Source organism: Dreissena polymorpha, chromosome 13, assembly GCF_020536995.1.
Source record: "Dreissena polymorpha isolate Duluth1 chromosome 13, UMN_Dpol_1.0, whole genome shotgun sequence".
Lineage (NCBI taxonomy): Eukaryota > Metazoa > Mollusca > Bivalvia > Myida > Dreissenidae > Dreissena > Dreissena polymorpha.
Window position 1 is genome coordinate 58,662,093 of NC_068367.1, and position 20,815 is coordinate 58,682,907.

General features: G+C 34.1%; 2 protein-coding genes across 17 annotated transcripts in view; both read right to left on the minus strand.

The window, feature by feature from the left end:
* Window positions 1–20,815, minus strand: part of LOC127854821 (secernin-3-like) — a 204,174-nt gene that overhangs the window by 57,826 nt on the left and 125,533 nt on the right. The window lies entirely within an intron of this gene.
* The window catches only part of LOC127854813 (uncharacterized), a 150,960-nt gene that overhangs the window by 4,429 nt on the left and 125,716 nt on the right, over window positions 1–20,815 (minus strand). For 12 of the 16 annotated variants that reach the window (XM_052389874.1, XM_052389872.1, XM_052389864.1 and 9 more), the window contains 7 exons: window positions 19,233–19,301; window positions 13,828–14,091; window positions 12,956–13,015; window positions 10,140–10,286; window positions 5,687–5,790; window positions 2,535–4,265; window positions 1,402–1,415 (listed from right to left, as the gene is read on the minus strand). In XM_052389874.1, the coding sequence (XP_052245834.1) occupies window positions 1,402–1,415; window positions 2,535–4,265; window positions 5,687–5,790; window positions 10,140–10,286; window positions 12,956–13,015; window positions 13,828–14,091; window positions 19,233–19,301 (2,389 nt within the window). The remainder of the gene's footprint in view (window positions 1–1,401; window positions 1,416–2,534; window positions 4,266–5,686; window positions 5,791–10,139; window positions 10,287–12,955; window positions 13,016–13,827; window positions 14,092–19,232; window positions 19,302–20,815) is intronic. The other 4 variants (XM_052389865.1, XM_052389876.1, XM_052389877.1 and 1 more) reach the window with 4 other exon arrangements.

The following is a 20,815-nucleotide window of genomic DNA, read 5'->3' on the forward strand; positions in this document are numbered from 1 at the left end:
TTGACATCTTCGTGAGGAAAGCATTTGCAAAACTGAGATTGAAAAAACTTTTCAGACTTTTTAGCTATGATTTATATCGCCGACTGAATGTAATAAGTCATGTATCTGACATTTTTATACATTTTTACTTTTTTCCATTTTTGTGTTTATTAAGGTGACATACATCAACTGATAAAATATTAAGTCAACCTTTTTGGTAAAAATAATGTTTTTATCAAATTTTCGAAAATGACATAACAAACGCATGTCATTTTCTGAATGTAAAAAGTAGCGTAAGTGACATTTTGTTAAATTTTCACGAGAGGCAAAAAGATGTTTTATTAAAATAATAAACATTTTTCCGTATTCAAATTTTCTGATTAGTATTATAATAACACTTGAAAAATGAAACAAAACTCCAATTCGATATGTCTTTTTTAAAACAATCAAAAATTAAGAAAGGAGCAGTTATCATAATTTAAACACTGAAATATTTTTAGCGCAAAAAATAACGTAAGTGCTCTTACTGTATTTTGGAAAATGTCTCAAAATATGCTCTCCTGAACAACTCACAAAATGTCGGTTACCCTAGTTATTACATTCAGTAGACGATATGTTCTTTGCACAAAATATTAGGTGCAAAGGGTTATGTTCTCAAATCTTTAATCGTTTGAATATTTTATAAAACATGCATTCAGTAAATTAAATGTATGCATTTGTGACATAATTTTGTAAACATCAGTATGTTGTCATAACATTTAAATAACACGTGTATATTTTGTTTAAGAGTTTCATATGTTGCAGTATTGGAAAAATAGTAATTATATGTCCGTTTCTATACTTTATTCTATAGGTATTTAATAGCTAAGGTCATGCAATTTGCAAGCATACATACAGGATAAGGGCATAAAATTGCAAGAACATAAAGTTACAAAACTGATTTTACAGTCACTGGAATATATACATGTAATTCACATATAATTTTCTGACATGCACTTACGTTGTGCAATTCATACTATAAAATGGGCTTATGAGAAGAGTGCATGCATGTTGAATCAGTGTTTAAGGTAAAGCTGTGATAAGGTAGATATCTTATACCATAAACTATTGCTGATATATACAGTGTGCATGCTATTCTTACTTAACCATGTTTCGTATAACAAAGCGTATACATAATGCCAGGTCAGTCGAAAATACTTTGACTGGTTGTGGAATTACACTTTTTTTCACATGATATATTCTAAGGGTTTCAGGTGAATGTGAAGAGTATCTGCTGTATATCGCAATACATAGAATAGGTTGATAACTCCAGTATTCAAGGGTGACGGAATGTCGAGGGTCAATTGTTTAACTATCTGCTTACAGTTGTATATACAAGATACAATAGTTTCACTATCAACCCTCGCTATATGATATTTATACCTTCGAATGCGGGACTGAAGGTAAAAAGTTCAGCGTGAACAAAGTAACAATGTTAATTCCCAACACAAACACTATCTTAAATACTGACATATAATATTGCACATGTCCCGCACTCCTCTTGACTTCAAAATTTTAATCTGATACATTTTTTGTATTACTTAACCATTTCCTATTCAGATTCACATTTTGACCCGTTTGTTGTCCCTTAGAAATCAACTTAAATTTAAGTAATTTCTTACTAGATCCAAGTTTTAAAGCCTTCGTTTCCAACCCTTAGATACTGATGCGCAGCACAAATAAAAAAATCTTAACAGACTGCAAGTTACTTGGAAGCTGTTCTGGGGCCGTATTCCAGTAGCTTCTTTAGTTTTCACTTAAGTTAAGAAATTTCTTAAATAAATTTCTTAAGTTAAATTTGAAATGTAAAAAACAAAACATGAGACGCTTTTCTCTTTAAGAAATTCCTTTAAGAGTTAAAGGAAGTTAACTTAATTTTAAATATATGAGAAAAATTACACAGTGTAAAGAAATTTATTAAGTTTATGAAGCTACCAGAATTTAACTTAAGTGAAATCTTATGTTTTAAGAAAAAATGGCGGAGATAAGAAAAAAATATTGCGCAATATTTCAACTTAAGTTATTTTTTAACTTAAGAAGCTACTGAAATACGGCCCCTGGTTTTATGTGGTTGCATATAGCCATTTTCACTTTCCCTCTGAGCAGGAAAGAATTAGAATTCACTTGACATACAAGGAAAAGAGGACATCATGTTGTAAATGCATGCCACTTAAATTATGGCTATGAAACCCACAACTAAAAGGTGACAGATAAGCAGGAATTTTGAGTTTCAAAATAAAAACTACCAGATGACCTTGAAAAACTGTTGTTGGAAACCATGCACAATTGTGAAAGAAAAAAAAACAATCATAAAATAATAAAAGACATGCAACAAAACATAAAGGGCCCATTTTGTCAGTATTACATATACAATTTGAAGTCATGCAAAAATGTGAAAGAAACAATAATGAAAATAATAAAGTATGGGCAACAAAACATTAAAGGCTTCTTTTGAAGGTATTTCATATAAGATTATTTAAAGAAGCTCAACAATGCAGCACTTGCAAATTCCTTACCTTGTTCAATCCCTTCTTTCCGAAATTTCGAATATCAAGCATCAGCTGTTCCCTTGGATCAAGCTGTCGCTCAAAACGCTTCTGTTTCGGTTTCGTGTATTTTGCGTCTGCTTTGACTACCTTTGACTTGGCCTCAAGGCCAGGAGCCGGTGGAAGGGTAGGGGCCACTGGAACCTGGGACAGGGAACCGTCTCTTTGGCCGCGCTGGCTGGTCATATCGGGGATAGGTGTTGATGTCTGAAATTCATGGCCACTTAAAAAGTTTGGGGAGGACATTTGGCTATTGCCACCGCTGCTTCCGATATTGGGTGGGGTCGAAAAGCCAGCAGCAGGTGTTTGCAGCAAGGTTTGTTGTTGGGAGGGACCTACTACCACGTTTTTGTTGAAGGAAATCGTCGCGATGCTCTGCTGCAGTTGCAACAGCATTTGCTGCTGCATTTGGATCTGCAACTGCAACTGCTGAAGCTGCAGACTGGACTGGTCCTGAATCCCAGGCGTCTGATTGGGCGATGGAGGGTCAGGTGACAAGGAACTGGCCAATAGCTGCTGGTTCTGCAGCAGCTGGTTCTGCCACATTGCCATCTGCTGTTGCATCTGCTGGTATTGTGTCTGCATTAGATTGGCGGACTCTGCATCATCGTCTGATCGTCTTGGAGTTGATTCTCTGCTATTAGTTTGCGTCGAATTTCTGCTACTAGTCTGTGACGATTCTCGGCTACTAGTCTGCAGCGATTCTCTGCTACCAGTATGTGAGATTACTGGTGGACTGGACTGGCTCAACTGAATTACTGTTTTGGAAGCAAAAGTTTCTTTCTCTAGATTAACCTCCACTTCGTCATTAGTTTCAACTTTTTCTTCCTTCACTGCAGTCCTTTCAGCAGGAAGCGCTATAAAAGATATAGATTTCTCTTCTAACAAATTCTCGGCCTCTCCTTCTGAATTTGGCTGAAAACTTATATTTGAACACTGGTTTGCTATGTTAATATCAACAGTCTGCTTGCCGCTAGTTTCGTCAAATACTGGAGCATGATTTACTATGGAAGTATTTGAAGCTTGAATAACCTCTTCGTCGAAATCACGAGAATTGCGAAATTCAATTCTATAGTTCACCTTAGGAGTGTCACTAAACTCTCTGCGAGGCTTCTTTTGATCGTTAGGATTACTGGCACTGAAGTCCAGAGTTGACAACTCATCAAATGTGATAACAAATTCTTCTTTTTCCTCTGGCTTCTTCACCTTTACAACAACAGGCTTCTCCTTAGTTTGTTTAGGAATATCTACAGTTTTAGTATCATTCAAAACTTCAGTATCAACAACCCGAGTTACCTCAACTTCTTTTACCTTTACCTTCTCATTAAGGTCTTTATCATCATCTTTCACATCATCAGTTCTTTCGACATCAATATCTTGGAACACATCATGCGGATGGACACAGATTGCTTTTGCATGCTCTTTAGGGGACTCAAGATCGGGTATAACCCTTGGACTACCAGTTTCTAGCAGGGCATGCTGCAAAACATTCTGTTGAGCCGGATAATATTCAACGATCTCTTCCGTTTCGAAACTCTCCTCTTCGGAATCCCGTTGCGACAAGTTTTGGAATCCCGACGGAACGGAGGCGACCGTGAATTCGTACGTAATCTCCGAAGAATCCCGGTCACCCTGGGCGCTGATGTCTCGGTCAGAGTGCAAGAGTTTGTGTTGGGAGGAGGGGGAGGAACTGCTTGGGTCCTGTAAACATGGGAAAGGATTGTCGGTCTATGAAGCATACAATATTGGTAAAGGAATAACACTATGATTATATGAGCAGTGCTCTGGGAAAACTAAGCTTAACCCTTTGCATGCTGGGAAATTTTTCGTCTGCAAAAATGTCGTTTGCTGAATTTCTAAAATAAGCATTTTCTTTGATTTTTTTTCAAAGAATACTATCAGAATAGCAAACAGTTTGGATCCTGATGAGACGCCACGTTGTGTGGCGTCTCATCTGGATCCAAACTGTTTGCAAAGGCCTTCAAAATTCAGTTCCAGCACTGGAAGAGTTAAAGCATGTGCATAAAGCGTATTCCCAGTCCCCACAGGCTAATCAGGAATGACACTTAGCTTTTATGGAATTTCTCATAGAAAATAAGTCTCATCTAAAAACAAAAATCTGTGTAGGCGGAAAGTGTCATCCCTGATTAGCATGTGCAGTCTGCATTTAGGCACATGTGCAGTCTGCATTTAGGCAAATGTGCAGTCTGCATTTAGGCACATGTGCAGTCTGCATTTAGGCACATGTGCAGTCTGCATTTAGGCACATGTGCAGTCTGCATTTAGGCACATGTGCAGTCTCCATTTACACACATGTGCAGTCTGCATTTACACACATGTGCAGTCTGCATTTACACACATGTGCAGTCTGCATTTACACACATGTGTTAAGTACAGTTTTCCTAGAAGGGGGTTCATTTTGCTTGGGTGTATGATAAAAGAGGAAGATGGCTGGAAGCGCAGTCATATTTACAGACAGTATAGCCTTAATCGGATGAATGTGGAACAATAAGTGCAACTAAGGATATGAGGTGGCAGAAAAGGTTGAACTTTATCCTTACAGCTAATAAGGGTAAACAATATAGTTTGGAATGGGAAACATATTTTCACAAAAACAATATTTTACACATTAAATTATGTCACTTTAACAACAATCATTTGACATTTGCCCATGGATAGAACTAACAACAACATATAATGCATACAATTCAAGGATGTGAAATAAATTTCAAGGACATGAAATATTCAATTCAATTTTGTCTAACTCACAGGATATGTACACACAATGAAGATATACAACTATCATGCAGTTTAATTTTTTGGTTCAATATTGTTTAAATCTTTGCATGCTGGCAAATTCGTCGTCTGCTAAAACGTCGTCTGCTGAATTTCTAAAATTAGCATTTTCTTCGATTTTTTTTCCAAAGAAAACTATGAGAAGAGCAAACAGTTTGGATCCTGATGAGACGCCATGTTCTATAGTGTCTCATCTGGATCCAAACTGTTTGCAAAAGCCTTCGAAATTCGGTTCCAGCACTGAAAGAGTTAACTCACAGGTCTGTAAGCACACAATGAAGACATACAACTATCATGTGGGTTCAGACCATGTGACCTCAACTGACCTTGGAGAGAGGCGTCCCATTGGTCGATTCCTCTCCATCGGACCCTTGAAGCACCAGACTGGCAATATGCTTCTTGAACTCTGGCATGGCTTTCTTCAGTTCATCTGCAAAGTACAAACAATGTTTGCTTCTGACTAAATGCTCCCAGTGATTTTTTTGGCCAAAATTTACAGCCTCTTAGAAGGTGTTTTCCAATGACAAAAACTAGTTTTCCCCAAAAATCTTACCAAATAGCCCCCAAAAGCTCTACTTTGTCAAATGAACTAAATATTGGTCTATTGAGTTTATTATTTAGCGGAATAATCTGTAGCACTTTAAAATATCAATTCAACAAGACTCGCGTAAGTGAAACACAATGCCACCTACTGCGCTTTAAAGACGCAGCCATTTTACAGAAAATGTTATGTCCAAAGCCCATAACTTTGTCAAAAATTAAAGGAACGCAATGAATTTCACACTTAGTTTGTAGGTCGTGTAGGTAGACTGACATACCAAAAATCATCTCAATATCTGAAAGTGTTGCCTAAAAAAATCTCCCGAAAACGGTTATCTTAAAGAAAATATCTAAGTCTAAGGCCCATAACTTCGCAAACAATCAATGGACCGGAGCGAATTTCACACTTCATATGTAGATCATGTAGGTAGACTCGCATACCACCAAAAATAAGCTCAATTTCTGAAAGTGTTGTATAAAAACCCTCCGGAAAGCGGAATGCCAGACGGACGGTGAGATTGCAATATGCCACCTTACCTGGGGCATAAAAAATGCAGTTAAACATGCACTGATAAAGAATCAGATTACTGTTATAATCATATTAATAATGTTTCATTTCTCCATATATAAATCATGGTTTATTGCACTATTTTTCCAAATCCAAAAGGCACAGGCTGTAAGTTGTCAAGCAAAAAAAATCACTGGCTTGAAACTTAATGTAGCAAAGCGCAAGCTGTAAAGGATTTCAAGAAAACTTAAAAAAATAATTACTGTCTGCATTTTGGTTCGGTAACATATCTTAATGTATGACAGCTAAAACCCATAATGTCAAATGTTTGTCTGTGACATGCCGGTATCGTAAAAATGTGACCAAATTAGAAATGCTTTCATGGAATCTACAATAATATCCTTAACCTGGTAACAGATTGCATTCACTTGGCACAAATATGTAATATAATTTCAATTATTTAATTTGGAAACGCATAAGCATACAATTCTTCCAATTTTGTTTCATCTTTCATGTATCAAAGAAAAAGAGACAAACCTGACCTTCTGTAGAATACAATGTTTTAAAATTAAATTAAGAAATATATTTAAAAAAAAATTTACTATCATTTATGAAATTATTAAGTTTAAGTTTTAACACTTTCAGTTTAAAAAAAGCACAATGCCATGCTCAATTCATGCATAATAGATTCCATCATCATTACAATATACAATTCATTTGTCACTATGTATCACAGAAGTTTAACAAGAGTACCGCATAACGGGTGCCAACGCTCGGCTGCGGGTGCAGTTTTTAACAAGAAACCGTCGGAGACGGGTGATGCTCCCCAAAGTTTTTTTTTGTCACAATATTGCACTATATATTCAGATAAAAGGAAACGTCTAGTAGTTGGGGGGACAAGAATTGCACTATATGTACAGTTTATAGAAAATTTCAAAGGGCCATAACTCTGTGAAAAATCATCCGACCAGAACCCGCTGATAATATGCGCATGAAGCTTCCCATAAAGTTTAATTGAATTCCGGTCATTAATTGCTGAGAAATAGCCCGGACAAAAATTGTGCACGGATGGACGGACACAAACACGGACAGACGAAGCGGTGACTATATGCTCCCCCAAAAATTTCAGGGAAGCATAAATAATGAAAGCTTGTAAGAGTTTTATTTTTTGTTTATTTTTTTAAAGGTCACAGTCACCTTGACGTGACCCCAAAATGGGTGTGGCGTGTAGAACTCATCAAGGTGCATCTACATATGAAGTTTCAAAGTTGTAGGTGGAAGCACTTTTATTTTAGAGCCAATGTAAAGGTTTTAGCACAACGCGGACAGCGGACGACATGACGAGCTTGCTATGACAATACCTTGGGTTTTCACCGAAAACAGCTGAGCTAAAAAAACATGACACAATTATTTATACAACTGACTTTGGCAAAAATATTTCCCCTTAAGTTGAATCAAATGGAGAACGTAATTCATCTATAAACCCTCTTCAAACATGCTAAAAACATACAAGCCTCAACAGGGCTTTGTCATGCTCTTCGCAAACAGGGCTTAATGCATGTGTGTTATGCTGTCCTAGATTAGCCTCTGCAGTCCACACAGGCTAATCAGAAAGGACACTTTTCGCCTAGACTGGATTTTTGTTTAAAAGAGACGTCATTTAAACAAAAAATTCGATAAAAGCAGAAAGTGTTGTCCCCGATTAGCTTGTGCAGACTACGCAGGCTTATCTGGGACGTCACTTTACGCAACTTATGCTTTAAGCCCCATTTTCCCAGAATGAGGCTCATGTATAATAGAAAAGAATGGTGAAATTAAAAGTGACGGAGACTGAAACAACACAAAGTGAGTGTATACATCAAATAACTAAAATAACTAGACTTTGTCACCATGGCTACGAAGGATACCACCCGATGACGGAGAATGCAATATGTAGCGTCAGGATTTAGAATGTCTAAGTTTACAGAAAGGCATAACTTTTGTATTTTTTTACGTAGGATGATAGAAATCAAAAGGTACCATGCCTGCAAGTATATATGTGAGCGTTAAGAGTTGGAGAAGGCATTCAAACAAGTTTGTGTCTACATACAGACAAGACGTTAGACAGATCATGGTGGGCCACACAACATTTACAAATCAAATTCTTATTATGATCATTTACCAAACTAGGTTTGGTTGTGGGAAAGAAATACTGATATAAGAAAATTGTTGACAGAAGATTATGAAAAACAAAGGTGAAACATAGGCAAAAACAGAGAGTTAAAAATCTTTCCAAGCACTGAATACTAATGGTTCCAGTTTATTAATCCTGTCTATAAAACAATAACTGCAAAAGTATCAGAAACAATCTATGCAAAAAGTCTAGCTAAAAACACAGCACTCTTATAAACTAGTGCTCTAGCCAAACTAAGAAACCAAGCAGAACAACACAATACCTAAGAAAAATAGACTAATTTGGAAAAAAGAGCTTTCTTTTATTACAAATTTCAAGCTGATCATTACTTTATTAAAAAAATATTTATTTTAAAATCCCATTTATTGCTTGTAAGCTTACACTAAAGTCACTAAGTGTAGCATAAGAATGTATATGAGCCTCGCATGTGCATAAAGAATCGTCCCAATTTAGCCTGTGAAGTCCACACTGGCTAATCAGGGACAACACTTTCCGCTTTTATGATATTTTTATTTTTAAAGAAAGTCTCTTCTTAGCAAAAATCCAGTTTATAATGAAAGTGTCGTCCCTGATAGGCCTGTGTGGACTGGACACTTTTCGCACATGCATTAAACCACCTTTTCAGAGAGTGCGGCTCTATATAAATTTTTGAAATCTTTATTTGGAAACACAAATTAATTAAACTAAAGCAAAAATTAACAATTAAAATGTATTAGGGATCAGGAAGAAAGTTTTATGGGTAAATTTAAACAATAAGAAAATGTCAGTCCCATCAGTGTGTCACAGGTATCATTACTATCGAGAAATATTATTACATTAAAGAAAAAAAAACAGAAAAATTAGGTTAATACAAGTTAAATAGACTATAAATATTGTAAAAGTGTTAAAATATGTGTCAAAGATGGCCCATGACAAGTCAGGCCCACACCAGATGTGGATTTTAGACTGGACTAGAAAAGTGAAACACTCAAGCAAGCATAATGCAATGTAGACAGGCTTTTACTCAATGAAACAATTCATTCACATATGGATGACAATAGCAGTTTGTTGACTTAACCCTTTGCATGCTGGGAAATTTGTCGTCTGCTGAATTTCTAAAATAAGCATTTTCTTCGATTTTTTTTTCAATAATACTATCAGAAAAGCAAACAGTTTAGATCCTGATGAGATGCCAGGTTCTGTGGCGTCTCATCTGGATCCAAACTGTTTGCAAAGGCCTTCAAAATTAGATTCCAGCACTGAAAGGGTTAATGGAGGCCAACAAATTGTTCTTGACTCCGTCTATTTCACAATTTCTCGACTAAAGCCATCTTAAAATGTTCAATCTCTTTTTAAAAGTTATTATTCAAATAAGATAATGATAAGCACTTTACTGTTTCCTAATATACAACTTTTCTTACATATATAATTTTGAAACACAGTGTAAAATGAATAATCAAATCTTATAATTATTACCAAAACAAGAAAAAGCAGACTGAAAAAACTTCAAATATTCTGCAATCCAGTCTACCTGTCTACAATGCATGACGACCAGTCTAAAAGTCTACATTGGGAATACCTTGGACACTATCGTCCGAGTGATCGGACTCAAAACCACCCAACGATTCCTCGCCCATGGCGATCGTGAGCTTAAAGGCTTCACTTATATCCTCTATTGTGTTCACAGAGGAATTGCTGGAGACGCTACCGCGACGACTAGACTCTGCTGTTGCGAAAAAAAGAATTTACTTACTTGGTCAAAAAGAACAACTGCAGAGTCTGCTTTTTAGATATGCGAATAAAACTATTTACTTTCTCAGTAAAATATAGCAAGTAACATTTTTGTTTGAAACTTATATACCTTTAGCTAAAAATCCCAATAATTTTTAAAATAAATAACGCATGTTCAGATATTCAAAATTTTTTTTTACTTACTTTGTAAACAAAACCAAACTGACTTTATTGTTTCAAAGTTCGATATGCGAAAATAATTATCAACTTTCTTGGTCAAAAATAACAACTGACGTTATTGTTTCAAACTTATACTTTTTGGGCTTAAAAATCTGAATATTTTTTTAAATACATAACACAGTTACATTTTGAGTCTGCAAGCTCTTTAGATATGTATACAAATAATTTACTTACTAGGTCAAAAATAACAACGGACATTCTCGTCTCAATCTTAAATAATAATGGCTAAAAAATCTTAATATTTTTTTGTAATAACAAACTAGGTAAAAAATAACAACATTATTAACAACATTATTTTTAACTTACATACTTTGGGCTAAAACAATGTGAATACTTTTTTATGAAGAACACAGTTACACAAAAATGTCAAGATTTTGATGATAACTTTCAATTGCATCCTGGATCAAGTGTAAATAGGACATTTCAAACACAAATATTTAAGAAGTTTTACTAAAGGGACCACAATTTACTACGTTTTCCAATAGGCCATATTTAATTAATTAATATTTTATTCACTTAGATGGAATAAAGCATTTAAAAACTATCTATGAACTTGACAATACACATGCAAGGTAGCCATGAAGTTTTCATGCTCCAGTCCGAAAAAAATACACAATACTATAAACAAAACCAACGTTTCAATATTTCATACGGGAAAACATGATGAGTCCATGGAGCACGAATGTCATCACATTCCACTTTTGTCTTAAAATAATCTCATGTCACAAACAAGCTGTTTATGTCAAAATTTGACCTTTGACCTCTAAATGTGATCGTGACCTTTGACGTATTATAAGATGGATGATACACACAACACTTAGTATTCTCATGGTTGTCATTAATTGTAAGATACTTTACAATTCTACGATGCATGTGAAAGCTACAGACTGGACAAGCTGTTATAAGACCAAGGTTTACCTTTGCCCTCATATTCTCAACAGCATCATCTTAAAATTTGTCAAAATTATAGTGCCATGTAATCTAAGCTCATGATCATAAAACGCTTAATATTTTGGATATGACATTACAGTTATTCACTTAGTGACAATGATCAATGTTTTCCTCAGTAGTAAAATTGCGGCCGATTTGCCAGTTTTATTTAGAAGAAAACTGTTTTTCCTCCATTTAGGCATTACAAAATTTGGTGCCTGTAATCGAGGTTGGCATAATACATGGTTAAGTACTGTATTTTTGTATCATGATGCATTAATTGGGATTAATGTTTCCATAATGTATATGCATGCTGTTAGTAAACAATTATTATACAAGCATAAATATTCCAACAAATAAAACATAGATTTTTTTGGAATTTGGTAAGACCTATTTTATAAATATAATTACACTATCCCATACGCAATAATGAAGTAAATGCAAATCAAATTCTGTTCAAAGCCAAACACAGATTATTCTTTCTGTTTCATACATATTGTGAATCCATGTTTTTTTGTTTTTTTTCAAGATACATTAGCCTTTTTTATGTTATTTAAAAATCATTCTTCAGCTTTTGATAAATCTTGAAACTCACATACAACATTTTTTTCTCCTATGTGCTTTGTAGACAAGGCATGTAATAAATTATTTGTTTCCAGATATATCGTGAAATACGATAATTTTTTTAAATATTTATTCAAATATGAAATGACTTTTGCATGAGCCATTAGTTCTGAACTCCCATCTGTAATGTACATAATGTAGGTGTATGCTACATTAACAGACCAAAAGCATTAGTTATATGATGACCCCCTTGCAACTGGCAAACCCATATCAATGTATTATATATGATGGTTAAAATCAAGCTGGTTATAAAACTTTACCGATTGTCATGCTTTTACATATTGGCAAAATTAACGTATTGGGCTGCAATACATTTTTTTGTTTCGGATAAATAACTTAGACACATTAACCTAACATATTCAGAATGTATTTAAACCTTTGCATGCTGGGAAATTTGTCGTCTGCTTAAATGGCGTCTGCTGAATTTCTTAAATTAGCATTTTCTTCAATTTGTTTCAAAGAATATTATAAGAATAGCAAACAGTTTGGATCCTGATGAGACGCCACATTCTGTGGCGTCTCATCTGGATCCAAACTGTTTGCAAAGGCCTTCAAAATTCAGTTCCAGCACTGAAAGAGTTAAATCATTTGAATTCCTTTTTACAATTAGCTTTGGCTTATTCTTTACTTTTGTCAAATGTCAAATATTATCTTAATGAAAACTGTGGTCATTTGCATTAGTCAAATAATAATGTGATATTACAGCAGTATTTAACAATTACACAATTTTGTTAATGTTTATAATGCATTAAATGCATGAAAGTGTCAAGTTTATGTGTGCAAGCTTTTTACAAACACTATACCAGACTTGACTGAGCACGGTTTAGTCCACAAAATTCATTTTTAGAATAATAAGGGGAGAATACTCACTAGAAGACGGGAAATCTTTGGAACTGTCTCTGGGGCTATTGGTTGTTCCATCTCCGACACCTGTGAAAACATTAGCAAAATAAAATTAATCTTATCAAATCACAATAAATTTTTTAATAAATTAAAGGTTTGACTTACATTTGCAAAGAATATTATTCATTAAGTGCATTTGTTATTCATATATAATTGTATGGTTTATGCGTTTTTTAACATTATTAATTTTATTTTTTGCAATAATAAAATCATTCAACATTCCAGTTAGAATTTCATTTTATGGTGAGAAACATTTTAACTGCCTTACTTTTCCAATTTTGTTACACAATTTGTCGATAACTTCCTGCCCATACAGAAAGAACATAAAACATTTCAGACAGAATTTTACTTTCCCCCAATTCCTTTGAAATAACCTATAAAGTATAAAAGCAGCACATGAATGAGAAAAAACTAATTTAAACATCAAAACGATAGATTTCACCACCCTTTGCTCCAACATCTGACCTCAACAACCTACAAGCCCCAATCAATGCTTCAACCCTTTCCTCTCAGGGGCAAAGAGAAAATGGCTTCATGAAAGCAGCATAAAACCAGAGTAACTTGCAGTGTGTTCAGGTTTTGTGCTCTTTGATGCTCATCAGTATGTTTGGGTTAGAAAAGAAGCCATTATAACTTGAATAAAGTAAGACAGGTCTTACATTTAATTTGATTTTCTAAGGAACGACAGACGAGTCAAAGAGAGATTCTGAATGACAAAGGATTAACATACCGATATAAACAGTATTCAATGAATCCGGCGTCACTGATACAGAATTGTACAGAGAACAAGAGTGTTGAACATACAAACAACACTGGTCTCAATGAATTCTCTAACATACCAATATCAACCGTATCCACCGAACCCAATGTCACGGCCACCGAATCGTCAGGAGGCGGTTCCGTGGGTGGTGGGGGCGCCACAAAGGTCGCAGGTCGTTGACGATGCGCAACCTCTGGATCGAGGTCGATATCCTCACTGTGTATTGAAGAGTTTTCTACCATGTAGAGATCCTGACCCCTGTTGGCATCGTCGTCATCGGAGTCCTCGAGGTTAAAGCGCATAGTGACTTCCTCCATCGCCTGAAGGGCAGCGAACTCTTCGTCTGCAACAATATTTCAGAACAATGAATTATGTGACTTTGGAAAAAGGCATTAACATTGAAATGGACATTGATTTGGTGATTTTCTCATACCAAACTATTCATTTTATGTTCTGAAGATATTTTTGTAATTTTCTGTCCATACTTGTAGTATAATATGTAATTTTCCCCGGCATTCTTCATGTTATGATATATTTTATCCTTTTAACTGTATTTTAAAACTGTGTTTATATATGAATGGACAGGGTTTCATTTTCAAGGAATTAAAAAGTCCACTTTTGAAGTAAATAAATTAAATGATTCATGTATATTTGCAAAGGCCTATTTCAATTATAATTAACACGAACAAATTCAAACGGTAAATCTGCATATTATGCATTCTTAAAATAGTTTATTCCAAGATTGATGTTGTATACCTCTCCACATATAAGTGTTTTTGAACAGAACGGTCAGGTTAAGAAGAAAACTTATCATAGAGGATTTTGAAGGAGTTGTAAGAAAAAAATTGATAGCACAAATTGTTTAAGGGAATTTTACAACAAAAAGAGAACAAAATGTGTTTGTGAAACACTATGTCCCCCCACCATATATTTGACCTTTGACCTTGAAGGATGACTTTGACCTTTCTCAACGCTCAGCTATATGAGATACATATGCATATGAGAAGTTGTTATACAGTGTATATTAAATGAGCGATTTTGACCTTTGACCTTGAAGAATGACCTTGACCTTTCACCACTCAAAATGTGCAGCTCCATGAGATACACATGCATGCCAAATATGAAGTTGCTATTTTCAATATTGCAAAAGTTATGGCAAATGTTAAAGTTTGACGCAAACCGACAAACAGACAAGGCAAATACAATATGTCCCCCAGTATACACTGGGGGACATAAAAACATCCAATAAGATAGACTTTGCTTTATTTTCACACTATGGGAAAAAACTAATGTGTGCACTTTGTTTATGTTCCTTAAATATCTTCCTCCTACTGATTGTTTATTATTGTTAAGTGAGTGTTATTTTTTATCGTATTAATTAAATGATGCAAAAATATGCAGGAAATTGCATTGAAGTACTGATTGACAATAATTTCATAGGTTTTGTATAATGAGTACAATAATATGTTAATTTTGTTATACTGAATATACAAGTTTCGCTGGCCTAAAAAACTCTTTTGGCAAATCTTTGACAATTGAGTTATTGCATTTTTTTTCTCAATAAAAACCTTAAAGGGACCTTGTAACGTTTTGGTAAATTGACTAAATTAAAAGAAAATGTTTCAGATTTGCAAAATATTAGTTGCAGTTATGATATATTGCGAGGAAGTTGTATTACTGAACATTAGCCATGCTCTAAAATATCCACCATATGCATCTTTTGACGAGTTAATCTGAAAATAAGTAAGCATTACAAACACGAAACAATTGAATTATTGTTATCGTTACATTTTGTGATATTACAAGGAACGCATGTATAAAGTATTAAATACAACACTGAGTGGTTTAGTTGCTAAACTTTTACTCCAAGGGTCAGTAGTTCGAGTTTAATTGAGGATTAGTTTTTTTCTTTTTTTTAAATTTTATTCATGTTTTTTTACTAGAGCCATTTAGATCCAATTTTAACATTAATAAAAAAAACTCCAATACATGCCAAAATCTTTAAATAAAGTAAACGTAAATGAAGTAAGATAGCATAAAATCTCGTAAGAGAAAAACAAAATCCAAATACCAAGCATAAAAACCAAAACATGACATGTCCTTTTGTATTTATGTATTATATAGGCATACAAAGCTGCATATCAATTAAGATAACAAACTATAAATTTGTCAATCTGTGAAAGCCTTTTTTTGCAGAGTGCACTACAAAATCAAAGTAGAGCTTGCTACAGTAGTATTGCGTGCACCAAGTCGTAATAATAAAGTTACAGAAACTCTAAATTGAACAAGACGTTTCCAAAGGGAAAAGATATCCCCAAATTGCTAATTTGTCTAAAAACTCCACATGTGAAAAACAAGTTTTATGGCCACATTTGACTTTTGACCTCTTTATGTGACCTTGACCTTTTCAATAATAAGATGGGTGATAATCGCAACTTTCAGTCTCCTCATTGTGGCCATTAAAATTGAGTTATTTTTAAATTGCATGATATATGAAAAAAATACAGTCCTGAAAAGCTCTTTAAAGTAGGGATGCAAGAGGTTAACCGGTTAACCTACTGAAACGTCCAGTTAACCGGTTACATTTTAGGGAAAAGGTTAACCTGGAAAAAATATATGATTATGTTTTTTTCAGTGAATATTTCGTACGATTTTACATTTTTCGCATGACATACTGCCAACTTGCGTGGGCAACCAGTTAAAACAACACGACGCACCATCGACTGTAATAAATAATGTGTCAACAGTCAAAGTAATCAAGCAATTAATCAATACCTTTGTGATAACAAATAAGGGGTACGTTTTGATAACTGACACTACTGGTCTTTTGACTCGCTAAAATTTAACTAGCGAACTGCGGTGAGTGGGAGCTTATAGCAAAGACGTAATTGACACGTTTATTGAACTAGCGATAAAAAACAGTTGAGACATTGGACGGCTTATTTTGATGTTTTGTCAACCAATATCCAACACTGATTGCTCGCGAAAATACCGTGTTTATAAGTAACAATTTTATCACGAATTGAATTCGTAGTTAAAATCTTGACGAGTTAATGTCGTTTTTCTTTATCAAAAATTAATATCATTATGATAATTTACGTCCAATGATTCTACCATTACGGTCGGATGCAAGTTCTTTTTAAGAAAGCAAATCATTAACTATTTAAAAAATTAAACATCAATTAAAAATATTAAAAATTAATAAACCCGTTAAATTTAGTATTTGTGTAATTGCGTAAAATATGCGCGCTATGGTACGTCGACAAACATACGTAACTATCAGTTCGAGATCATAATACTTAGTTACTTCGCTATTACATAAATGTACTGATTATATTAAATATTCAACTTACATTTCGTTCAAAATTAATTTTATGTGTGTCATTTATTTTACGCACATTTTTTTATTGTATAATGAAAATCAAACGATACTACTTCGGCTACAAACGCTAAAATGCAAGCAACAAAATATGCAATTAGCTAATAAGAATAGATGCGGATTCGTTGAACACACATGACCCACTTTACGTTGAATTGAAAGGGAAAACCATTTCTATATTAAGCCAATTTGAGTTTCAAAAATTATAACAGAATGAACAAAGAAACACACCATTTTTGTGAGTGATACGGCGCTAAGGTAATATAAGCGGCCAAACCAAAAATAAGTTAATAACACGTGAAAATGAACATTGTGTACTTCTTTAATTTTTTACATTTATGCATTTACGCAGGAAAACTAAATAAAATATATAGCATATGTTTACAAAATTATGAAAATATTTTTTATAATTCATTTTATTACAAAACTGGATTGTTATCAACCCAAGTGATTTAAAATTTGAAATTACTTTTGTTTTTACAGAGCGGTATGGGATATTTTTCATACTCTTAATGATTTTAACTACTTTAGGCGTTTCGATTAACCGGTTAATAACCGGTTACAGGAAAAGGTTAACCGGTTAATCATTTGTGTAACCTCTTGCATCCCTACTTTAAAGGCCTTTACCTTTGAAGTGTGACCTTGACCTATGAGGTAGGGAAAGGGCGTAACACTCTACAGGTTGTCCTACGATGGTTCCCATTTATGCCAATTTGTTGTAAAATCCATAAATATATGGCAAAGTTATGTCTGAGACAGGACTTTTCAAGCTGATTTAAATTTTCAAGCTGTTTTATGTCAAAATTTGACCTTCGACCTCAACAGGTGACCATTTACCTTTGAGATAGCTAGGTGTTACACATGACACTGTCATACTATGATGCTTTACATTTTCAGAAATTCAGATGAAAACTGATTGAGATAGAGAGCTGAAATCAAAGAGCCATATATTCAGAAAATCAAGGGCGATAACTACAAAGTGTCCGAGATTTGGCTTGTCATTGAACTAGGTCTCCATTTTATGCTAATAATCATTTCAGATAGTTGAGTGACCATCAGAAGAAAACTGGTTGTGTTAGAAACAGATAAACACAGGCACAAAAAGGGAGCAATTCCAGAGATTGTTTTCCTTCTTTATAAAATTCCCGTAAAAGGAACTTTCACAATTAAGGAAAAACTACACAATTCCCAATTGCTGTCTAAAAAATTCCCAAAGGGGAGAACATTTTCAAAAATTTTGTTCCAAAAGTTCATCGTCTGCAAGTTAACAAATAAAATGCGCACTGAAACTGAACATTTCAAGCCAAAGTGCATGTAAATGAATATTTGAATTGATTGATGCACTTTTTACCAGGCAATAATAAAGGCCCATAATGCCCAATCTAAAGACTTACGCCGCAAATTTTTCCAATTAATTTTAGGTATTTCTCGATAATTATTCCCAATTGATATGGTACCATACAGGTACTTTTCCCAAAAAGGGTTAAAAAATGTTGAATTTATTCAAGTTGGAACTCTGTATATTAAAAAGGACAGGGGTATACTTACACATACATGTAAGAATATGTCTTAAGGAGGGACAGAAAGGTATATGGTGAATCCAGTATTCGCCTCTCTACATCAAAGCAGAAGGTACAATCATTCTGTTTTCTATATATTGGTATGTGACAGAGTGCCAAGATCCAGACGGGACCCTGAGAGGGTCAATAATACAGGAATATATGACATCCGGCCTTTTTCATCCAAATCTATAGGTCTGTTGAACATAACCATTCCCAACATTAAATGATTAAAAAAAATTGAATTACTCGCCATGCAGTTTCAACAAAACCTCCCAATTTGAATTTTTATTTTTAAGAAGTGTCAAATCATTATCTTATCTCAATTTTATTTCAAATACATCTAAAAAAGTATACAAAAATAGTTTAAATGAATTTGTTACAATATTTTGAATGTTTAAAATTATAACAAGTTATATGAAATCGTTTTTCCCAAATCAGCGAACTTTTGCGTAAAAATATTCCAATCCCAAAGTTGCATTTTTTCCCTAAATTGCTAGAAAAAGGCCTGGGCATAATTCCACATGTGAAACAAAGCCACCATACCTGTGTGTCTCCCACGAGATGGAGGCGGGCTATCAGGAGTGTTAGTGCTACTACTGTCTATGGGTGCCACTGGAAATCACGCAAAGAGAAAAACAATGCTAAAACAGCAAGTACCAAACTGTTAAGTTGCCCAAACGTGCTCGTTAGAAAAAAGTGGAAAACAGAAGCCATCTCATAGAAAATCTGATATAAGAAGCGTAAAAGTAATCATAACATATAAATATAAAATCATGAAAAACGAAAATATAACAAAATTTGCATTCAATATAAATTTATTCCCAATCACCGAATGAATTTAGTATTTAACCCTTTCAGTGCGGGAACCGAATTTTGAAGGCCTTTGCAAACAGTTTGGATCCAGATGAGACGCCACAAAACGTGGCGTCTCATCAGGATCCAAACTGTTTGCTATTCTGATAGTATTCTTTGAAAAAAATAGATGAAAATGCTCATTTTAGAAATTCAGCAGACGACATTTTAGCAGTCGACAAATTTCCCAGCATGCAAAGGGTTAAAATTATCATAGAAATCAAAGAAATTTTGTGTCAAATTCAAATGTCAAACTCTTATTACAAAAAATAACCCAACTGCATACTATATAATTATTAGTGTTTTAACCCTTTGCATGCTGGGTAATTTGTCATCTGCTAAAATGTCGTCTGCTGAATTTCTAAAATTAGCATTTTCTTCACTTTTTTTCAAAGAATACTATCAGAATAGCAAACAGTTTGGATCCAGATGAGACGCCACGTTCTGTGGCGTCTCATCTGGATCCAAACTGTTTGCAAAGGCCTTTAAAATCCGGTTCCAGCGCTTAAAGGGTGAATAAGTATTAATGTTATTATCAAAGCAAGTAATTATGTTCCATAGTATTTAATACTAATTAATTTGTTTATGCTTTATTTGTTGTGCACAATCTTTTTTAACAAATTAATCCATTTATGCCTAGAGGACTCTCCCATCCTTCTAAATTGGATCAATTTATTTCCAAAATTAGGGATGTCTAATACATTTATTTCTATATTAAGAATATGTCTTACAGAAATTCCTTTAAGCAAACAGCGCAGACCCAGATGATGCGGCGTCTCATCTGGGTCTACGATGTTTGCAAAGGCCTTTTTTCTAGACGCTTGGCATAAATGGGTTAATCTTGGTATATCCATGTGCAGAGCATAGTCAGCATACATAGAGTATCACCAGGCATGTGCAAATTAATGCTAACAGAAATTCCACAAAACTCTGTAAAATTATGAAAGCATTTAGGCTAAATTGAGAGATTTCTATGCAAAAATCTTTAAAATCCTGATCAACATTCAAGGCATCTATGTTTAACATAGTTTCTATACATATTCTCCATTTTGTCTAATAATTATTTGTCCTTGCTGGTAGAAATATAAGAATAAGGCTTTCTTATGAAACTTCTGATGAAAAAAAAAAAAATTCGCCTTTCAATTTTAAATAATAATTTGTTTATTTAAAGTCTTCATTTAAACTTGACTCATGAAAAATAAAAATCACTTTAATATCTAAATAAATTTGTACGCTATAATCTACATTTAAAAGCTTGAAACTATAATATAACG